The 22,946-nt window shown below is 38.7% G+C and overlaps 3 protein-coding genes across 5 annotated transcripts in view; 1 reads left to right on the forward strand and 2 right to left on the reverse strand.

Moving 5' to 3' along the window:
- Positions 1 to 22,946, reverse strand: part of LOC134795538 (activating transcription factor of chaperone) — a 197,947-nt gene that overhangs the window by 84,592 nt on the left and 90,409 nt on the right. The gene's annotated exons all lie outside the window — the stretch shown is intronic.
- On the reverse strand, positions 36 to 7,241 carry LOC134795518 (ecto-NOX disulfide-thiol exchanger 2-like). The gene is made up of 10 exons (XM_063767399.1): positions 7,087 to 7,241; positions 5,803 to 5,961; positions 4,682 to 5,331; positions 4,073 to 4,312; positions 3,808 to 3,991; positions 2,568 to 2,674; positions 1,670 to 1,825; positions 1,432 to 1,575; positions 854 to 997; positions 36 to 314 (listed from the first exon to the last, which is right to left on the reverse strand). Exons 1-10 carry the CDS (start codon positions 7,091 to 7,093, stop codon positions 105 to 107), a joined length of 2,001 nt encoding a protein of 666 aa, XP_063623469.1. The 5' UTR covers positions 7,094 to 7,241; the 3' UTR covers positions 36 to 104.
- Positions 12,725 to 19,849, forward strand: LOC134795434 (uncharacterized). 3 transcript variants are annotated; one of them, XM_063767272.1, is made up of 8 exons: positions 12,725 to 12,879; positions 12,980 to 13,070; positions 14,039 to 15,497; positions 15,784 to 16,012; positions 16,095 to 16,253; positions 16,379 to 16,714; positions 16,899 to 17,051; positions 17,431 to 19,849. In XM_063767272.1, exons 2-8 carry the CDS (start codon positions 13,036 to 13,038, stop codon positions 17,565 to 17,567), a joined length of 2,508 nt encoding a protein of 835 aa, XP_063623342.1. In that variant the 5' UTR covers positions 12,725 to 12,879; positions 12,980 to 13,035; the 3' UTR covers positions 17,568 to 19,849. The 3 variants fall into 3 exon arrangements, with proteins under 3 accessions (XP_063623342.1, XP_063623343.1, XP_063623344.1); XM_063767273.1 differs by having other exon boundaries at positions 14,045 to 15,497; XM_063767274.1 differs by lacking the exon at positions 16,899 to 17,051.

The following is a 22,946-nucleotide window of genomic DNA, read 5'->3' on the forward strand; positions in this document are numbered from 1 at the left end:
AAAATTAGTTTGTACAGATAATTAAAATACCGTAATGTGACACTTAAAGGCATTTATTATGTGAGCCTAAAATGATATGACTATATGTACTACATTAACATTACTTATCCATCCATAAGCGGCTTAACGTCATCTTTGGTGAAGGCGTTGAAGAGCCACCGTTTCTCGATGTTGGCGCCGACGCCCTGCGTGGCGCACTGGAACACGTCGGGGTGTTTCTGCAGCACGTGGTGGACCGTGGCCTGCGTCACGTGCGGGAACAGGGCGCGGACGTACGAGACGACGTAGTCGAGGCTTGCGCCGTGCGGGTGCACCTGTGAAGGAAGTTTACTATTTATTTGTTTCACAACAAATGGTAAGAAACTCGTTATTAACGTCTCGCAGAAGTGATATCGTGTAGGTAGAAAAGTTACCTCCAAGTCACGGACGCCATATCGCACACGCTATTGACGCTATATCATATAAAATGTATGAAAATCGAAACCTCCTGGGAGTTAGAGGTTATATATAACTGGGACTCGAGGGGTCATTCCAAAAAAGACCGGGCGGGATATGTAGTACTTGAGACTTGGTGGAATTGTAGGTTCAGTTTTTTTTAATTTGCCGCTTTTGTCTACTATCGGAAATGGCTTGACAGTTTTTATATAACTTACTATATGGTAAATAATAAGAGTTGATTTGTTTTGTTATGTCACAATAATGGTCACATTTTCAATGGTGAAAAAACCATTTTTTTTTTCAATAAAGATTAAAAGTAGATGTATTTCTACTAATTATAAATAAATGGGGATACATAAGCATCCTTGCCACACGACCAACAACGTGACGTGTCTTAATACAAGTATATAGGTACCTGAAGGAACGCAGACATCACTCCAATCAATTTAGCTTCCCCACAACCAGCTTCCACAGACTCCTTCAAGTGTACTTTGGCGTCCAAATCGTCCGGCAGCGGTGGCGGCGGCGGTGGCTTTACGATAGGTTGTGGCAGTGGCGGCTAAAATACATTAAAAAGTTAATAATTAATACTTACCACTACTCAACGCAATTGGCCTTAGGGAAAATTTTCCGTTAACAGATCATAGGGCCCACCGCGAACACCGAAGTTTGCAAATTGCGGGCATTCCAATAAAGGCGTTATTAGAATGAGAGAATGATGCCCGCAATTTTGAAACTTCGGTGTTCGCGGTAGGTCCTCAGATGACGGAAGGTGATGTGTTCAAGGGTGTGTCAATTTTGTATGAAGAAGAAATAACTTCTTTTTTTTCAACTTTTGATAGTTACCAAAAATTAGGTTTAGGTCTAAAATACGGATTTTTTGTTATTTTTCCCTTTGAAGCGGCATGTGGGTGTCAGCATGAGTTCCAGTTATGGAGGTTTTTCACCAAGGAGGTTGTTAATCAAGTTTTACTGTAATACAAGATGACTTACATTTTTCTCAAAATGACTGTTCAAAGCTTGGCGAGCAATGAATTGCGCTTTGAACTTCTCCATCTCCTTTTGGGCATCTGCTTTGATAACATCAACTTCGTTTTTGTATGCTTCCAGTTGGAAACGTAGACTGTCGTTCTCACGCTGAAATAAAATAAGGATTAATTTACTCCAAAATATATCTTGCCTTCCAAGGAAATATGATGGATATGAGATACACTTTATTAAAAAAAAATACCTTCAAATTCTGTGTGTCCTCATCCATCCCACCAGAGTTCCCCATGGAATTCCCATATCCTTGGTTCATATTATTATATGCACCGTTGTTGAAACCGTCATTGTCATCAGAGCCAATAAATTTCTCGTTGAATTCCTCTTTCAATGCATTGAATTCCTGGAAAATGCGATTATTTTATTATTAGTAAACTTATTGATACGAAGTGTGGAATCCTATGTGTAGGCAGTATTTGGTGTAGGTACTACACTCGGAAGCAAAGAAATCGAGCCACCCGTGCAATTTCTACAAGAATCTAAAAGGAAAAAGCCGGGTGTCAGTTAACATGGAAACAAACAAATAACTTTGAACAATTGAGTTTTTCTCTCCGATAAATGTCTTAAAATTAAATGATGCGTATAATAGAAAGATATTTCATAGAAGTGACATAACAAGAAACTGTATCAATGAGCAAATGAGCGCGACGCTACAAACGTCCACAATTTTACGATTCTAAAATATTACTGTATCTAATAACCTAAGTAAAAGTTACTATATATTTTTTGAATGGTTAGAATAAATGAAACCGACGCTTAACAGTTTTGATAGAAATTATATTCTTGCAGAATTTTCAACGATTGCTCCTATAATATTTACTTGCAAGTGTAGCTGTCTTGTGTACCTTATAAAATACCATAATAACAATAAATGACCTGATCTGCTCTTCACTTACCTTAGACAGCCGTTTTCTGAGCAGGTTACAGCATATTAACTTGTTTATAAAAAATTTCGTATAGTTACAAAACCTAAATACTTCTTGTTACCATTCAAAATCTCCCTCTGAGAAACCACTTAATTGAACAATAAAAGAAAAGATAATAAGAGAAAAAGTCCCTATTTTTAAAACATACACATATTGTACCTGAGTCATTTTCTGCCATGTCTCAATGTTCTTTCGCTGTGGTTTGGTGAAATGATCCCAAACGCGCTGGTGAGTCGCGGCCGTGAATACCTTCGCCACCTGTTCGACTGAGTTTCACAAAATATACGTTAAAAGCCTCAAATGTGACCATGGAGTCACACATACCGTCGTACATTCGCGACCGGTCTCCCAGGCTTTACCGACGAGTTAATGGTTCATTGCAGACGATTACAATAACCATGTATGTTTCGGGACGGACTTTGAAATGTTGCAGACACCGTCGGCCTTCTGGAGTGTCAAGAGACACATGATGGTGCGGTACCACACAGAGATATCAATTACTTTCGCAACGATTCTTTCCAACTTTTTGTGTTAAATTAGTATGTTACTCTTTCAAAAGTTCGATGCGTAAGTAAATGAGTCACTTACACAATAGTTTCAGTCTGTACTGTACATGTTAACTGAAGCTGATTCGGCTTGCAGACACGTTCGGTAAAGACGGTTAAATTACACATTGGCTGAGCTGCGCCAGGATAGGATTTATGAGTGCTGCCCCAGTTGTACTACAATGCGCGCGTGATTTTTTTAGAATATAACTTCAACATGATCTCTTCTCGGCGTTATAGGGGCCACTAAATTTATTTGAATTCTAAATAACTCACGCGCGTACGAGAGTTGTTTTAATAAATTTTAATGTTAAAAGATTAAAATTTATTATGCCTGTGGTGGAACCAGAGAATGTACAGTGTGTACACTTTATGGTGCCATTGGAAAATAGAGACCGGCTAACAAAAGTTGAAACAGTTAAATTCAATTAAGCAGATACAGATTCTGTCACTATTAATGCAAGTTATAAAACTTATTAATTATGAGAAAGCAGCTTCATTAAATTTAAAAGGTAAAATTTTTGTTAACCCTCTATAAGACGTTGTACCGATCGCCAACTCAAAAACATTTGATGACTTATATAGATTAAAAAAAACATTAGTCAATAGTTAGAAAATGGTAGACCATAATTTCATTGCCAAGAAATGCTTTTGTAGTTGATGTTTTCATTGTTCGTAAACTGCTGGTTTTGGATCACTAGGATCTTACCTGGTTGAGACCTGAGAGAATTAGTCACGAAAATGTGACGAGAATATAGGACTTTCTGCCAAAAGAGGGACCATTGAACAAGAGATTTTAGAGAGAACTGTCTAGAGATCTGACTCCATAATTTGCCTAATACTTTTTTACTTACGCTGGTTAATCACATTCTCAATGTGAGTTTTAACTCTTTCTTTGGTGTCTTGCAACTCTTCTTCAGCTTGCATTTTTTCGTTAAACAGTCTACGAATGTGAGAGTTGGTCGCCTGAATCATGGAATAAAATTGATTTGAATTCTTCTTCGAACACTCTCCTCTTTCTAACCACGCCACTAATGTCTGAAAAATTACAGTTCATATGTTAATCAATTTTTACCTTTTACTTAAAATAGATAGGTGAAGTAATGCACATATACTTACTGGTAAAGTGTTTGAAAACTGCTCCTCATTTTTAATTTTCTCAGCAATTTGGGTGATAGCAAGATTGGAGAATGGTGTAATCCTGACAGGGGAGTCTTCTCGTGGTCGTCGATTATAGGATGATGGCGCGCTATATTTGCTAGCCATTTCTTGCTGTGCGGTCAACTGCTGCATTTGCTGCTCTTGCACACGTTGCATTTGTCTTTGACGTCTTTCATACTCGTTTTGGTCATCTCGGCTCTGAAATTGATTAATATAAGGGTTGATCAACATTTTACTTTATTATTATAGGGACATTCTTACACAAATTGACTAAGTCCCACGGTAAGCTCAAGAAGGCTTGTGTTGTGGGTACTCAGACAACAATATATATAAGATACAAATATGTACTTAAATACATAGAAAACATCCATGACTCAGGAACAAATATCAGTGCTCATCACACAAATAAATGCCCTTACCGGGATTCGAACCCAGGACCATCGGCTTCGCAGGCAGGGTCACTACCTGCTAGGCCAGACCGGTCATCAAAAACTTATAAACAAATAATTTGGGTAATTATGGTAAGTTTTAATTTAAGTTTGTAAGTAAAATTAATGAAAATCTTACCAATGCATAATCTACATGCAGCCATCCGCTATTGGCGTGATTGTCCTCCTCTTCTTCCTCCTCATTTTTATCTTTATCCTTATTTATAAGTTTAAGACGATAGCCAGATATGAGCATAGCAGCATCAACACATGATTCTCTATCAAACCTTATATGGCAGAAATTCTTTTTTGACAGTCGTAGGGTTTGAATTCTTCCGTAATTTTCAAACACCTCTCGAACTATGCTCTCTCTTATTTTGTCTGGGAGTCCTCCAATGAATATGGTGCGGCAACCGGGTGGGCGTTCTCTGCGTGGAGGATTAGGGGTTCCCGGGGCAGGTGGAATCAGTTTGCAATGTTTTAGCTCTATCTCTTTTTTTTCAATTGGCATTTCTCCTCCCATAGTACCCATATTGGGGTACATGCCCATCATGGACGGGTCCATCATCATGCCTCCCATCATGTTCATGTCCATTGGGGTCCCAGTTGATGGAGGCAAGGGTGGCATGGATGCTGCACCTATAGCAGACATATCCATAGACTGTTGCGGAATTATGTCCATACCTGTAGATGGCATCATTTCCATTCCTGTAGTTGGCATCATGCCACCTCCCATCATCCCGCCAGGCATCATCATGTTTGGATACATGCCACCCATCATCATATTACCTATAAGAGTTTAATTTGTTAGTAAAATTTTGATAAATTGGTGTGTGAATAATAATTCACTTTGTGTTGAAGTTAAAATACAAAAACATATTGTACCATCACGCTCCACGATTGTTATGCCATTTATGGTCCTAGGTAAATTGGTTGTTCAATACTTGCGCTATGGAATGTCTAATTTAGCTAGAACCCTAAATGGCTCAATCACGGAGCGTGACTGTACCTAATAGTAACTTATTAACAATATTGACACCTTCGCGATGGCAAAAAAAATTGCCTTAAATGAATCAGGCTGTTCAGACTTAAGGCCTGACCATAAGGCGAAAACCACAGGTGGGAACGAGAGGTCTGATAACTGTGTCTTGCTCCAATCTATGCCTTAGCTGAAGCTAGTCCCGCAATGTTGTGGCCAGCATGTTAATGTCACAGTAAACATATTAATTATAACAACATAGTTAAATCTACTTTAATTACCTTGTTGATACATGCCACCCATCATCATGGGGTTCATATTATTTATAACAGGCATGTCACTACCTTTAGAGTTATCTTTGTTTCCTTTACCATCCCTTCTGCGCCCAACACTATCTACTGACATATTCATTGGTGACCTCGATCTGTCTCTTCTTTTACCTGTTTATTAAAAAAATGTGACTAAGCAAAATGAAATCCACACACACACAGTTAGGCCTTTGACCACCAGTCAGGAATAGAGAACAATGCAATGGTTACAGTTTGAAATCAAATGTTCCCATTGGCAAAATTTCAAAGGCAACAATGTGTTAGTTTCCAGTTTACACCATAATAACTTGACATTGTCACAATACTTTCTACTTCACCTGAGCCCTACTATACTTTAGTTCAGGAGGGGTTGCCAAACTTTTGAACAGAACCGCTAACCTTAGTCTTAGGAATCTCTAGGTCTCAGTCTTAGGAAGGTTTAGGAGTGGTCTAAAATGTCTAAATCCTAATCCTGTAAGTTAGATGTCTTAAAGAAATTGCTGCTCCAAACAGTCACATGGGGCTTGGGAGCCGCATTTGCCGACCTCTTTGCTTTGCTGACTTGCACTAACAAAGTAAGAAAGTACATAAAAGGGAGGCTTGATTATTGCTTCAGCAAGGTCACATTGATGGGAAGCTTTGTTGGCTACTGTCTGGCGACCCCTTATTGATATAGGTAATCTTCTTTGTTCGTTTTGTTGGGCATGCTGCTGCAGTTATATGTCACAAGGACATAGTACTTTGACTACTTTGCGTATTGCAAGTGAAGTGGAGGCAACATAATTATGTATAGTCAGTTGGCGTATGTTAGCTAGACGCGTAATCGAATGATAAGTACGAAATAAAATGTCTCCAATACTTATATTGGTAATACATATACCTATGCCTTTTCCATTTCCATCAGTCTGATGCTACACCTGTCACATGATAACACAACCATGTTAAAATTTCGGTAGCTCAACGAATTCTTTCATGAACGAGGATACCTATTATTGAAAATCGAACAAATATACACCAATATACCTATTGTATGACTGTTGTACGCTTTAGCAAAAACAAGTGTATAAAAAATGGTCTAGAAATAAGTGCTACAGTGCTGGTACACGGCGCGAGTATAGCGTTAGTGTATTTATAATGATACCTAAAACCTAACCTGCATAATTATTTTAACTTATATCCCTCACCCGCATTTTCATGCCATTTTTACTCGCGACGCGTTCATGCAGCTTATTATCATAATACGTATTGTAAGCTTACCCGACATGGCGAAAATTTTTGAAATGGTAAAGTTATAATATCAAATGAAACAAAACTATCTCACGTTTACCCTGACACTAACACAACACCGGCTGGTATTATTTCTAGAAAAATATATAGTAATACAGGAGTAGAATATGTATCAAGAAATGCTACAAAATTCCGGCATCAGCATCACATCAACATCAATCCATAATCAAAATCAAATCAAAATCTCAAACTACTCAAAGCATAGACCTAGCAAAGCAAAGCCTAGTCCAGACGGGACAATTTTTCACCAATCTGATTAAATTGTCCGATCAAATCGGGGGTTGGCCGGTCGAAGTATTTAGCAGATGGCGCCAGCATAGCTTGCCCTGCATGAATCTATAGTATATGTGACGTCCCACGGTCAAAGGTACCTTATGGCGGGTATGGAGTTATGCATACCCCAGTAATCTACAATAAATAACCTATCGATAACACAAAAGATCAACCTTCTAGGTTGCGTAGTTACAGAGATATGATTTTTTGAAAATAATGTTGTGAAATGAGCAACTTTACGATAGAGAAGTTTTAAGTTTAGCCGCCTAAAAAACTATGTTCCTGAAGTAAGTTACATAGTTGACTACAAATAATAATGCCTTATATATCTGAGATTAAAAAAATATTGCGACTTGTTCTGTAATGCAAATAGAAACTTTTGATATCGACTGATTTATGTGTATACTAACCAATCTCTTGAAAATAAAGTTTTATTTCATTTTCACGATTGATTGCAATGAGCTCTCAAGATTTAAATTTTATCTATTAGAAAACGACACTGACAGACAGTTTAAGCAAAAAACAATACCGATTTAGAGGTGAAAATGTATTTTCTGACTTTTTCATATAAAATCACAAAATTGAATATTTTTACTTTTAATGTGACACACAATCAATTTTTCTGAGCACATATGAAAGAAATTCTGTCATTCAAATGAAATAAATCCTAAAACCCCAACTAAATACTATATTTAACCCCTTATGCCACTTTAAACTTACATAACAATAACAGTATTTGCTCCATACATTTACGAAAAGGTACCTTATGGAAATAAATCTAATAATACATCACTACAAAATATAAATCATATTATAGTTTATCTTTTATGAATAGAAAATATTAATTTACATTAAACTGCCCCCAATTTAATTAGTTCTTCGTCATAATAATCTTAAAAAAGACCAATAATTTGTATGTAATGAAAAGGTACCTTGTGGTCAAGTTACATGATGAGGCATGATGATGATGGAACAGTTAGGATAAACTAATAATATTTTGGGGTTAAGATGGTATAAATCGTCTATTTCTTATCAATAATATATTTCGGTTGCTATTGAAGATAAGCGGCATTGAGGTTCAATGACCTCAGATATTCCATAAGGTAATGCGTCGGGTATTGGCATTTTTCAGCAAACCAATGGCTGATTTACTGCATGCGACCAAACCAAATGAAGATTATTCTAGTTAAGAAAGACTTGACGAGAGTAACTTTGGTATAATAGCAGTCTACTTGGATTTGTGATGTCGGTCTATGTACGGTTATAATATTTGCGAGGCGCCCCAACCAGAACTGAAATTATCAAATTAGTTTTGCAGAATGCTAATACAGTTCTCTACCAAACTTCTTTTCCCGTATTGACTAGTTTTTTTGGGAATTTTCAATATTTTTTCCATAAGGTACCTTTTCTACTAAACTCTGAGACGACATTACTAGGCTTATAACTAACTTATAACAAAAATAAAAACAGGTAAACAAACGTTACGCATTAAGGTTTCAGATCACACAATAAAAAAAAATTGAGCATTTTTTCACCTCTTTACAAAACATTTAATATCTCCGAAACTAGAAACCCTCATAAGGTACCTTTTCCCGTGGAACGTCACATATGTATAACTGGATTAGGCATGAAAGGTGGGGGGGAAGTGACCGAACAGGATAGTCGGCCCGATTCGGGAAATGAAGAGATTAGATACGATATAGTAAAGATATGTGACGTTCCACGAGAAAAGGTACCTTATGGCGGTTGACGCTTTCGCTATTATTAACGCCGCTCCAATATTATTGCGGCGCTATGCGACGTAAGCGCCAGCCGCCATAAGGTACCTTTTGCCGTGGAACGTCACATATCTTTACCACAGATTAATAAATAGTTACTACTCTTTACTATTTCACATCTAGTGAATCTCTAATTCATTTCCCGAATCGCGGCACCAGCCGCCATAAGGTACCCATTTTCGTGGAACGTCACATATCTTTACTATTTCATATCTAGTGAATCTCTAATTCATTTCCCGAATCAAGCCGAGTCTCATTATATCTTGGCTTACAAGCTCGAGCCGAGCCACATGTAATGGCTCCTTCGAGCAACACGGAAGGGAGGCGGCATTCGCACTATTTCCCCTCTGCCGAGGTACAAGATTAGCGCGTCAATCTAATCTACCGCGGGTAATAAAACTAGTTGCACTTGGATTTTTCACTAGACCGAGTCCAGACGCGCGCGTGAACACTGCTGCACAAAAATGCCTGTTTGCTCAGTTTTTTGTTATAAAAAGAGGTCGGGGACATCAAGTTTACAAAAAGAAAGTGTTACATTTCACATGTAATATTTTTTTTACATATCATACGTTTAATTACATTCAAACACAATTATTATATTTTAGTCTCATGATATTGTTGGATTTATCGATTTTGCTCGCTCAGTACAAATTGCGGATCGGTCGAGCGACAAATCCGACTTCTCATCTCTCAGAATACAATAACATGCTTCAACGAAAATGTGTTAGTGTGCGTGTTGTGACACTTGTCACTCGTCCGTACAGACCGTACACAAAAAGAGATCGAGGTTTGCAAGATTTGTCTTTGACGTGTATCATTTTCTATGTATTTGTGTCGTCATTACAGATTGAATTTTGTATGTAAGTGTGTGAGAAGTGCGACTGTGTGCACCTTTCCCCCCGCGAAAAATGGCAGAAAGATTTGTACGGTGAGATATCGCTTGGGCCCCTCCCTTCCGATGTGTCGGAAGCCGGTGTTGCTCGAAGAATGGCTCCTCTACACGATGGGCCAGCGCCGGCCACTCCAAGGGACGCAGCCATGCGGTAGAATGAGATAGCAATATCACTTGCTCCCTCTAAAAGCGTAAACAGACTATCGCACCGCACCGCTACCTTGGTGCGGTGCGGAGCATTTATCGATAGTGTGTAAGCTTCCATCGCACATAATTATTATTAATAGCGGTGCGGTGGGCATGCACGTCGCACCAACTGACAGGTAATAATAATACTGGTGCGCTCCGCACCAATTTCCCTAGTGTCTAAGCTGCATCGCACCGTTTGACAGCTGTCATCTTCAAATTATGACAGTGGAATAATAATACTGGTGCGCTCCGTACCAATTTCCCTAGTGTGTAAGCACCGATTGACAGCTGTCATTTTCAAATTATGACAGTGGACGGCAATGTAGCCAGCCGATGAAATAACAAAAATGCGGAAGCAGTGCTTTAAAAAGACAACATTTTTTAAGATTTTCATGGAAAAAGGTGCATTATATTACCTCACGCCCTTCATCTACCTCTAAAAAAGCGGAACCACATTAATTGAAATTCAATCTTAAAGGATTCCATTGCAAAAATTCATTGAAAACACGGAAACATGGGACACTTGGCAACACTGGCGCACGTGTGCGGCAGTCTGTAAGCTAGGATCGCACCGTTTTGACGGTTCGGTGCTATAGTGTGGAAGCCCACGCCAGTACGAGCTATTCCTAGAACCGCTCCAAGGCATAGACCTATATAATTTCATATTTCAGTGCTCCAAGGTCGCGGTGCGGTGCGATAGTCTGTTAACGCTTTATGTGTTCATATGAACGCTTAAAAATCACTTGTGAGTCGTACTGCCACGTACGCATCTCAGCAAAGCCATACTTTTTTGCTATTACGATAGCTTGAATATTTCAGGAATTTGTAAGCATAAGGCCCCGTTCGCACGGCAGCTTTTTCAACGCGCGTTGAAAAAGCGTTTGAATGACGCAAATGGATAACCATGTATGTATTCACACGAAGGCGGTTTTTAAGCGCGGCGCTTTTTTATCGAGCACTGTTCGATTTTCGGCGTTGAGCGTTGGCGTCAAATTGAATAGAGCATACGGAACTCCGTGTATCTGTTCTCACAAGCGTTAAAAAAGCGCCGGCGCTGCTGTCAGTTGGCTGTCAAGTGTCAATTTTTGGTGTCAATCGTCAAGATTATTATTAGTTTCACCTTAAAAATGTCAACTTATGCTTACAAATTCCTGAAGTATTCAAGTTATATTCAAATAATACGTCGTAATAGCAAATAAAGTATGGCTTTGCTGAGATGCGTACGTGGCAGTACGACTCACAAGTGATTATTAAGCGTTCATATGAACACAAATATTGGAAACGGTAAAAAAGCGCCAACGTCGGGTTTTAACGCAACGCTTTTTAAGCTGTCGTGCGAATGGGGCCTAAGTTGACATTTTTAAGGTGAAACTAATAATAATCTTGACGATTGACACCAAAAATTGACACTTGACAGCCAACTGACAGCAGCGCCGGCGCTTTTTCAACGCTTGTGAGAACAGATACAGGGATTTCCGTATGGTCTATTCAATTTGACGCCAACGCTCAACGCCGAAAATCGAACAGTGCTCGATAAAAAAGCGCCGCGCTTAAAAACCGCCTTCGTGTGAATACATACATGGTTATCCATTTGTGTCATTCAAACGCTTTTTTAACGCGCGTTGAAAAAGCTGCCGTGCGAACGGGGCCTTATAGGGATTGACAGGGCAAGCTATGATGGCGCCATCTGCTAAAAACTTCCACCGGCCAACCATTTTATGCCCTGGATGCCAGCCCTTTAAGCCAAATCTAGAAAAAGGGGCACATGTATATTATCTTTGAAGGGGCAAGCTATGGCGACGACGGGGAAACGATGGCGAAATGGCCAACCTCATTTGGCTCGCCATTTCGACCGCCGATTAAGCCCCCTCCACACTCGTGCGTGAAACGCGGCGCGAAGCCGCTAACGCATTTGTGGAGCGACCAATAAATGGAAGCATGAACGCAAGAATACCAATTTGTGACGTGTATTTTCATTTGGGGGCATTTTTTTTAATTTAGAACGTTCAAATATCACCATAAATCTAAATTAGATTAAATTTGAGATTGACGCCAATTTTTTCTGATCAAATCGGTCAATTTTATTTATCCCGTCTGGACTGGCCTTTAAAGGCCTACCGCGAACACCGAAGTTTGCAAATTGCGGGCATCTTTCTCTGTCACCCTAATAATGTCTTTATTGGAGCAAAAGAGAAAGATGCCCGCAATTTGCGAACTTCGGTGATCGCGGTAGACCGCTGCTGGCCGGAAACAAGAGAGGGAGAAGACCTTGACGTGCAATTATTCATGTGTTGCCGGTATAAAATAAGTATCACGATCAATATACTGTAAACGAACGCAAATAAAATCAATTTTATTGCGCATTTTTCTGCTACCCATCTCGTTCTGGCTAAACGTAATAAAAAGTGATGGAGAGCCGACACTGCGCAATACTTGATAGGCCGTAGAAGCCCTCCAGTATTCTAGTTTCATTTTTGCTTCTGGAAACACGCCTATTGGTGAATATTGGCATAGCAACCCATTTTAAGGCGTTTCCGGCAGCCATTATCGAGTTGTTCTTCGCCGGGTCTGAGTGAGGGTCAGCGTGGATGAAAAATTTAAATAATTATCAAATTCTCTCCTAATCGAGAGGTAAATAAAATTTTGCTGTTCATATTTATTATGTTTTCATATTTATTAGTGTCATTCAGTTTCCTATAATCATAACGTTTTCATCGCTCCATTGTTCTAGATACCTACTCGACCGTAGAACTCCACACGTAATTACGATCTTCTCTAAGTAGCAGAATGCAGTACAACGGCTTCAGTAATCAACATCCTATGTAAGTTTTGATTTTCCATAACAAAATAAGTGTAAATGGCACACGTAGGAAGGTATACAACATTGGTCGGGTGTTGATTGATCTTCACCAATTCTCTTCAAAGCGGCCATTTTGTGCAATGCACTGCGTGCTTTGGTACTCAGCTGTTAATGTCGAATGTCTACGCCCGCCCATCTATCTTTATTTATGAATCTTTTATTCTTGATATTGTAATAACTACTTATATAAGATTTTTATGGGTTCCTTTCTTATTTATCAAGAAAAATACCATAAAAGTACCTTCCATTTATCCCATAACCACATACCTACTTTCACTACACTACATAAATTGGGGCACGAGTTAGTCAACTTTGAGTAAAGCCATTATGTTCAACAATCTATAGTACAAACGGGGTAATAAAGAACAATCCTGAGCTGAATGTACAATGTTACTTAATTCGTTTTTTGATTTTAGTATTAAAATGATGGGAGTAGTGAAGAAAAGTAAATTACAATACAATGTAAATTTAGTACCTAGCTAATACCTACTATGTTTGTGTCACTTTCGTAATTTTCTATAGTTTGCGTACTTATAGTTTATTTACCTATAACGACAGTGACAAAAAATTTACAAACTTATGCAATGCTACATTTCATCTAGGTTTAGCTGAACAGGAATGGGCAAAACTATTCAGAGGACATTCAAATTGATCTGATGCTTTTATATGTACAGGTCCGGTTACTAAATCTGAGCTCTCAGATATAGGTTTATTTTATTAGATGGATTCAACCAGAATCCAATAGCTTTTATTTGTTTTTTTTTCCTATTTTGGGGCTGATTTTTACTCTTGACCTCTATAGTTACTTTCTAGCCCTAACTATATTTGTATCCAGAAAAACCTAAGAATGTGCAGTTTTCGGCCTTTTGCTTGAAAACATCACATGTAACTTGGGCCTGATGCGGTTAAACATATGTAAAATTGTTTTAGTTTCAGGCCCCGTCCAGACCGGAATGAACAATTCGGCAAAATACCGTTTTTTGGCGGTCTTCATGATTTTGGAGGGCCCAAAAACTTTGGCCCCAGAAACAATAACATGGGCAATAAAAACAATTTTCGCCCAAGAAACGACTTCAACGGAATGAGGCCAGACTTTAATAATCAGAAAAGTGAGAATGGAATTCAAAACGATTTTGGGGGCCCAAAAGAGTACCGCCCAAGGAACAACTATAACAATCAACCTCAAAAGAAAGATTATGAGGACAAAGGCCCTGGAGGAAATATGAAATTTTATAATGGTAAACCTGAGTTTGGTGGACCACAACAACAAGGTGGCTTCCAGCACAAAAATAATTACGGACCCAAAAACTTCAATAACCAAAATGGTCACATGAGTCAACAAAACTTTGCACAGAAGAAAACATTCAATAATCCTAACATGGGTCAGCAGCCTAACGAGTTTAATGGCCGCAAAATGCAAAGCATGAAGGCTAAACACCCAGGAGATAGTTTGGTGAAGCCCATGTGGGATATGTCTAATCTTGAGCCAATTCAAAAGGATTTTTACAAGCCACATGCTGATGTTGAATCCCGATCTGAGGATGATGTGAAGATGTTCCGTGCTACAAAGGAAATTATTGTAAGTGGTAATAATGTGCCACGCCCTAACCAAGTGTTTGATGAAGGAAATTTCCCTGATCACATAATGAATACGATTAAAGAACAGGGTTGGGTTGAGCCCACTGGAATACAAGCTCAAGGCTGGCCTATTGCTCTTTCTGGCCGTGACATGGTTGGTATTGCCTCCACAGGGTCAGGTAAGACTTTGGCCTACATGCTTCCTGCTGCTGTCCATATTGTGCATCAACAGCGCATCCAAAGGGGAGATGGCCCAATTGCTCTAATTTTAGCCCCAACGAGAGAGCTAGCTCAGCAGATTCAGTCAGTGGCACAGGCTTACAGTGCCCGTGGCCTTATCAGAAACACTTGCCTCTTTGGTGGCTCTCCTAAAGGGCCTCAGGCTAGAGATCTAGAAAGGGGCGTTGAAATTGTTATTGCCACACCTGGAAGATTAATCGATTTCCTTGAGCGAGGTACCACAAACTTGCGCCGTTGCACATACTTGGTGTTGGATGAAGCTGACAGAATGTTGGACATGGGCTTTGAGCCTCAAATTCGCAAGATTATCGAGCAAATTCGCCCAGATCGTCAGGTTTTGATGTGGTCAGCCACATGGCCTAAAGAAATTCAGACTTTGGCTGAAGATTTCTTAAATGACTATATCAAAGTGAATATTGGGTCATTGAATCTCTCGGCCAACAATAACATCAAACAAATAATCGAGATTTGTGAGGAACATGAGAAAGAACACAAACTTACCAACCTCTTAAAAGAAATTTCATCTGAGAGAGACAACAAAGTTATTGTTTTTGTTGAAACAAAGAAAAAGGTAATTAAATGTTTACATCAAACTGATCATTCACTTGATCGAGAGTTACAGCAAGCTTAGTTCGCAGCGATTTTGATAGCACAGACTGTCCAAGTGTTATTTTAAATGTCAAACTTCTATGAAATTATGACTTTAAAAATAACACTTGCTCAGTCTGTGCTATCAAAATCACTGCCAACTTAGCTTGGTCTAACATACAACACTGAATTTAGTATAATACTCTTTTCAAAATATAATAGATACTATAGGAGCTACTGATATTAACCATTCTGTTCTTATATTCTAGGTGGATGACATTGCGCGTGCAGTTCGCCGAAACGGCCACAAGGCCCTCGCTATTCACGGAGACAAATCACAGCCGGAACGCGACGCCGTCCTCACGGAGTTCAGAAACGGCGCCACTACCATTCTTATTGCTACCGATGTTGCAGCCCGAGGCTTAGACGTCGAAGATGTAAAATTCGTTGTCAACTTTGACTATCCTAATTCATCCGAGGATTACATTCACAGAATTGGTATGTGTAATAAAATAACTGTTTCTTTGTTTATTCTATTTATTTTTGAATTAAGGTTTTTACAAAAGTTATTTGTTTTCAGGACGTACTGGCAGGTGTCAGCAGTCTGGCACTGCATACACCTACTTCACCAGTGGAGACTCGCGCCAGGCTCGCGCTTTAGTTGCAGTGTTGCTGGAAACTGGGCAGACGCCGCCTGCTAAGCTGAGCGACATGGCACGTAACAATAATGGAAGCTCTGGTAAGTGGTTTTTAGGTAATATGTTCTGTAGCTGATCATACTCTCATTATTAAATTGCACAAAAGATGGCTGGCAATTAATCACTTTGTACACAATTTATATTTACATACTACTTAATTCTACAGGTCGCAACCGTTGGCAACAACGTAAAGATAACAACAGTGGTTCAAGTTCGCCGCGCCAGCAGAGCAATCAGTGGAACAATAAGATGGCTAACAATGTTTCTAATGAAGATACGCAGAATATGTATCAAAATCGCAACATGAACCAACAACCACCACGATTCAACAACCAAAACCAAGGCAATAATCAGGGTTACAGACAGAATAATTTCCAGAAGCAGGTGCCTTTCCCAAGCCCTAATATGTTCGAGTCTATGGGCAGCTATCAAGGCGGATATAATAATGGCTATCAAAATGGATACCAGAACCAGAATGGATATGGACAGCGCACATACAACAGTAAGTTCTACTTTTAAGCACATAGCATTAACAAGTTCAAATGTATAAAATCAAATGTTTTATACTTGTGAATCACAAACCAAATATAATAATAAATATAATTTTACAGGTACATTTCTCATTTTGTACCTATTTTATTAATTTGTAGATTCCTCGTAAAACATGTAATTTTATATTATTTTAGATCAGCGCAATGGAGGACAACAGTACCGTAATAATAACGCGAATGGTAACAAACCAAATGGCTCGTCTGGATCTTCCTATGGATCTCCTCCACCTCACTTTGCTACTCCTCCACATTACCCACAGATGCATCCTCATCCTCAGGATATGCTGGGTGAGTTATAACAACAGTGTTAGTTGAGAGCATAATATATTGTTATGGTAGGCTCGGACTGAAGTCCAATTTTGAGTAACAGCTTCGGCTTTGTAGCACTACCACTCACTACCAACAACTAAGCTAGAGGTAGTTTGCCTATGGGTTATCTATCGTGTTCCGCATCTCGATTTTGGAAGTCTTCTACCTACCTTTTTTATTGGGGGAAATGGCCGGCCAAGCTATACAGATTTCCACGACCATAATGTAGAGATTCAGGAGTTGTTACTGTAACCTATCCTAACAATATCGGTGGTATGTATCTACGTATGTCTGTGTGGTGTGGGGTATATAGACGGTACGGTAGGCAGTATAACGACGTATGTGTTTGTGGTTGCAGGCGGCAAGTTCTACGGCGGCGGGGTGGGCGTGGGCGGCGGCGGGCCGTGCGGCTACCAGGCGGCCGTGGGCGCGGGCGTGCCGTACGCGCACCTGCCGCCCGGCCCGCTGCTGTACGCGGCTCCCGTGCAGCAGTAATACGATTCTATTACTCCGCTTCCGATTTGGCGGTTCTGTCGCCGGTTAAATAGTAAGAACTTCGATTTGGGTTGTACCTCGACTCGAAACATCTTTCGTTCGTTACGATCACGTGAAATTCTCGATGTTTCCCGTTCCGACCGTGTTTTTGAGAGTCGAGACTTTTTGTTAGGTCACTTTTAGTTTCTTTTTTTTTTTAGTATTTCTTGCAGATCTGAATGAAGCTTACAAAATATGCTGAATAGTATTTAGAAGACGTTTGATTATACTATTTTAAAAGGTGATTGACGATTTCAAACGAGATACATTTTTGTGAATTCTATTTCAGATCCTTTACGAATATAATGTGTGTTATTTGATAAGATGTAAGGTGTAACGTTACAAAACTTGTCGTTTTCACCTGTAGATTTATCGTAGCTCTTTCAAAGCTCGACCGGGTTTGAGAGGGTTACTCACTGTATTTAGACTAGTTGGTGTGGGTACCCTATTGTGTAATCCCGGGTGCCTTTTCGTTTTCTTTTATAATGTCTGTATGATGTACGAAATGCACGAAACATATAGAAGATGAAAGGTTAGAAGATGAATGGATTTAAGGGGAAAAGTATTCTCTTGAATTTTTTATATAAATTATTTTATTGTTAATTATTGATCTTATCCTGAGGAAAAGTGGGACTTAGTAACGCGTTTAATTACTAAATCTGTATTGCCAGATAAAATTGTGAATATTTTTCTTATGTAAAAAGTGATGTCAATGACATTTCAAGTCACTGATTTCAAAGTTATTTTTTTATTGAAGACTTCTTGAATAATACTTACTGAATATTTTATGCGTAGGAATCAGCTTCTCGAAAATATAAAAGTATGTAAATAAAACATGCATTTACCTTAGGAAGAGCTGCGTTTCATTATTTGTTTTTCGAGTTGGTTTATGGTATAACGCTGGTTATAGTATAATCGGCACAAAATACTAAAGTTTTTAAAAGTAAAAGTATCGTGTAGCAGCCGTTACTGTCCAAAGATTTTGGAATAATCTGTGATATTTCATTACTGTAACCTGTCTGCGTTGGTCAATTGTTAATACAAGACAAAAATATATTTTTTGACTATTTGAACGAATTACAAGACAGAGTTTGCAAGTCGTTCACAGATGTTTAATGATATAATATAAGTTTTCAGTTTTACCGTTAGGGACGTAAACGGTATCTTCATACGCACTATACGTATATAGCAACCATATAGGGGGTGAACAACGTGTTCGTAGGTCTTGCGTGTTGGTAGGTTAAGTTGCCGAGCATTCTTTAGTGCCGGTACTGATATGGATTATCAACAAGGTCCAATTATAGTAGCTTTCAATACTCGCTTGAAGTTGAAAGAATTAAAACGCGAGGACTTTGTGTACATTTTAAGAGAAAGACTGTGCAAAAAATTTGTCTATAAGATGAATTTTCCAGTGCTAGCTAGCCTGTCCTTGGAATCGCGATTACGAAGTAGTTAATTGCGTGCGTATTACGGCAAGCGTGTGTGTCGAGTATGGTCGCGGATCGCAGGTAGCTCCTGTATTATTATGTACAAAGTACTGCACCCACCTCTACTAAACAACTGTGATGTTATATGTAAGTAGCGTAAGTAGTTACGTCCAAGAGAAAGGATGACATCATATCTGACATTTAATATCGGAGCGTGCATTCAGCACGTTTTGATTACGTTTTCTCTAAGTCCTTTTCATACTCTGTTGGGTTGGAAGGGGCTAAACAAGACAAACAAGACTGATTATTTCTTATTGATAAATATTTTATACTGTTCATCAAGATGTCTGTATTTATAATTGGTAGTATTCTTCTCTCACGCTGTGTGTTTTTGGACACTATTTACTATGTTCGTCTTTCTAAAAGGGGTCACCGAGATACTAAAATGTTCAAAAAATTGTTTAGAAAACATTAGTTTATTGTTTCCTTTGTGATGAAAAATGTTGTTGACAAATTATGTGGCAGCGGCAGTTTAAACACGTAATTCTTGAGAGTTAATTATTATTTGTTGTTAATAAGCAAAATTTTATTTATTATACCAACCGAGGTTTGTGAAAAATATACATAGATTTTTAAGTATGTGGCAATGCAGATCCTCTTGAATATCGATGCCTATTACTGAGAAAGTAATAGCTAGTATTTATTAAAAAACAAAACTGTCCCAAAGGGAAGTCTTCTGAATGTTTCTGAGAAGTGCATTTCTTCTATGTAATACAGTATTAAATTCCGATTAATAAATGAATGTATAATTATTAATCAGATTTTTAATGTTATTACCTATTTATTTTTATCTTTTATGCCTCATTGATCCTCACTCCCTCCTTCCTAGTTTTTCCTAAGGCCGCTTGTATACATATGTACGCCCATTGTGGTCACCGGACAATAGGGTATCGTCTTGGGTCGTCCCATTCGTTTTTCGTCAAGTTCTTAAATTCGTCCTATTCTGCTTTCGTCACTCATTCTACATTGAGAGCCACCGACGATTGTCACCAATGTAGAATGGGTGACGAAAGCAGAATAGGACTTTTAAGAACTTGACGAAAAACGAATGGGACGACCCAAGACGATACCGACAATAGACATGTGTTAGGCGACGATGGTGAAAGCAACGGACGTATACAAGCGGCCTAACAGGCCATGTTCAGTTCGTTTCTATACAAATTGTCTGATCGTGATTGATCGGTTTATTTAGTGCCCAGTACAGGGGTAGAATTTAACTTCGCGACCGAGGCTTCCGGGGGAATCCTTCTGAATAAAATATACGAAATGAAATTAAATATATTTCATACACGTAAGTCGCTATTATCTCTTCTTTTGGTGCATTAATCACCAATATCTACCTAGTACCTATTCTGTTCAATAGTTTTGGCGCTACATGTAGTATTTAGTTTAAGGTTCCGTCACACAGGCGCGTTTTCCGGGCGGGGCGTGAGCGTTTTATATGTAAACTCGGCGCGCGCCGCCCGCTAAACGCGCCTGTGTGACGGAGCCTTTAACGTGCACTGCTAGCAAGTTAGCAACCCGCCAGGTGGGCGCTCAGTTCGTGGTCGCTTTTTCGCATGTTAACGGCTACGCTACGCGCGTAGCACGCGCTGGCACTGGATGTGTTAACTAAGTAATAACCCTTCCTTAACTTCACTGTAAAAAGCGCCCTCTACTTATACGACCAACGTTAGATTAGCTTTGTGTGAAAACCGTAGCGTAGTAGAAATTTAATACTCTCAATAAACATAAACCCAGAGATTACCCATGTGTACTAAGTTATCATAGCAGAAATACCTATGTAGATAATAAAACAATCTACGCCAGTAATCATTGATAACAGACTGCTCCTAATTAAAATTTATTTTGAATTCTAGTACTTAATTACTTTCCCATCGGATATTGATAGTAATAATAATTACCATAAAGAGAATTACCTATTCAACAGTAAACATGACATGAGCCAATCAAGGCAAATAAGGCAAACATGCGTGAGGTAGAGTGCATACTGAGTTACTGAGTAATTTGGCAATACTGAGGCTAGGCGAGAGGCTATATTCGGGAAATAAGGTTTGACAGCTGTCTTTGTAATGTCATTACATGCCGAGAGATGGCGTATGCAACCCTGTTCGGCTCCTACTTTCGTGGCTGCTCTGTTTCTGTCTGTCAAAAGTCTGAATGTCTGATTGATAAAATGATAACAATTTTATTGTTTTTAGGGATATTTGTTAAAGAACGACTGTGAATTAGTGTGGTGAATTGTGAACTTTGACTACGACCAAGTGCTTTTATTGTAATACTGTTGGATTAAAGTATAAAGCAATTCTTTCGCGTTAGTGATAAATTGACAATTTCGATAACCTCGATGTAATTGCGAGGTTATATAGGTATAACGGCTGAAATTAAACTGGTATGTTATATTTTAAGTAATAGCTATAGCACGGTTCAATTACCTTTTTCCAATACAATTTTAGTAAAATGATAATGCCACATAACCAAACTTTCCTTCGTAACCCAGTAGCGAGACTAGACGGCCTTGATTCTAATCTTGTGAAGTCCAATGTCGTAAAAATATCAATAATTTTGTCAGGATGTCTGTAAGAACGTATTATGTATTTGAAATACTTATCCTATTTTTTGTTATGGTGTATTCTAGCAAATCTTGTTGATCTCATTTTGATGGTCCATATTAGGATGTATCCCGATCTCGCAATTTTGAAATCTTACACGAATTTTCGAGATTCAATCTCTCGATTTTTGCAATCTCGGTCGAGTTCTCGATTAATATTTTCGAGAACTCGCGACACTGACGGGCGACGTGGTATCACTAATTAATAGTCTGGGACAAAGGTACAGTCAGCATCAAATATATTGTAACACCCAAACTTACTTATTCAAATTTCACTCAATAGATGGCACCAGTGAAGTGCGAATAGTGGTGCGACCTATAAATTGAAATTAATAAAGTCATCAATTTCATCATCAAAAACAGATGGTCCTTTTAAGTGTTTTATCACAATAAATACCTACTGCAGTCAAACTAGCAAAATTTAAGTAAGTTAAAATTTAAGTTTAAATCGAAGTACGATAACAAACACTGGTTAGTTTAAACAGTCCGTAAGAATACATTACAGCCCTAGGTCAAAATTTTGGATTTACGGACCGCATCGCCTCTACGTGTAATACCAATAACACATAACCTTGTCGTTCCTTTCCTTATGAGAACGAGCTTTACTCGGAAAACATAAAAACTCAAAATGCGCGTTTTCCCAGATATAAAACCTAGCTAGATCGATTTATCGCCCCCAATAACCCCCATACCATATAGCAAATTTCATCGATATCGTTACAGCCGTTTTCTAGATCCCCGAAATATATATAATTACATATAAATAAACAAGAATTGCTAGTTTAAAGGTCGAAGATAGTATTATGTAAGTATGTGCAATTGTGCAGTTTAATATACTTATCAATAGGGGCAGTGCTCGTTGGAGGGTCTGCCAATATTGTGGCCTGAATCGGTAACTTAAGTATACATTGACTGTGACATTGCCACTTCACACCAAATCAATGCCCTCTAAAGTTCACGTATATTTTTTGTGGGCTATGTGGAAGCTTAAACTTGACAGTTACACTTCGCGCTAAACAGGGGTCTCGTGAGTCCTGTGCTGCCTCCTACAGTTCATACACGCTCCTTATCTGCCATAATAAGAGTAATCATACTGGAATGTGCTTTAAGAAATACATAGACCGGTGTACCTTACCTATTATCTATTAATAGTTTCCTGCAGGTACTTATTACCTTTTCGTACCAGTAAACCTGTGCCCTTTGCCATGAAACGACCTTTCTTATTTAACCTTTGCTTGTTTA

The sequence above is a fragment of the Cydia splendana genome, chromosome 12, assembly GCF_910591565.1.
Source record: "Cydia splendana chromosome 12, ilCydSple1.2, whole genome shotgun sequence".
NCBI lineage: Eukaryota > Metazoa > Arthropoda > Insecta > Lepidoptera > Tortricidae > Cydia > Cydia splendana.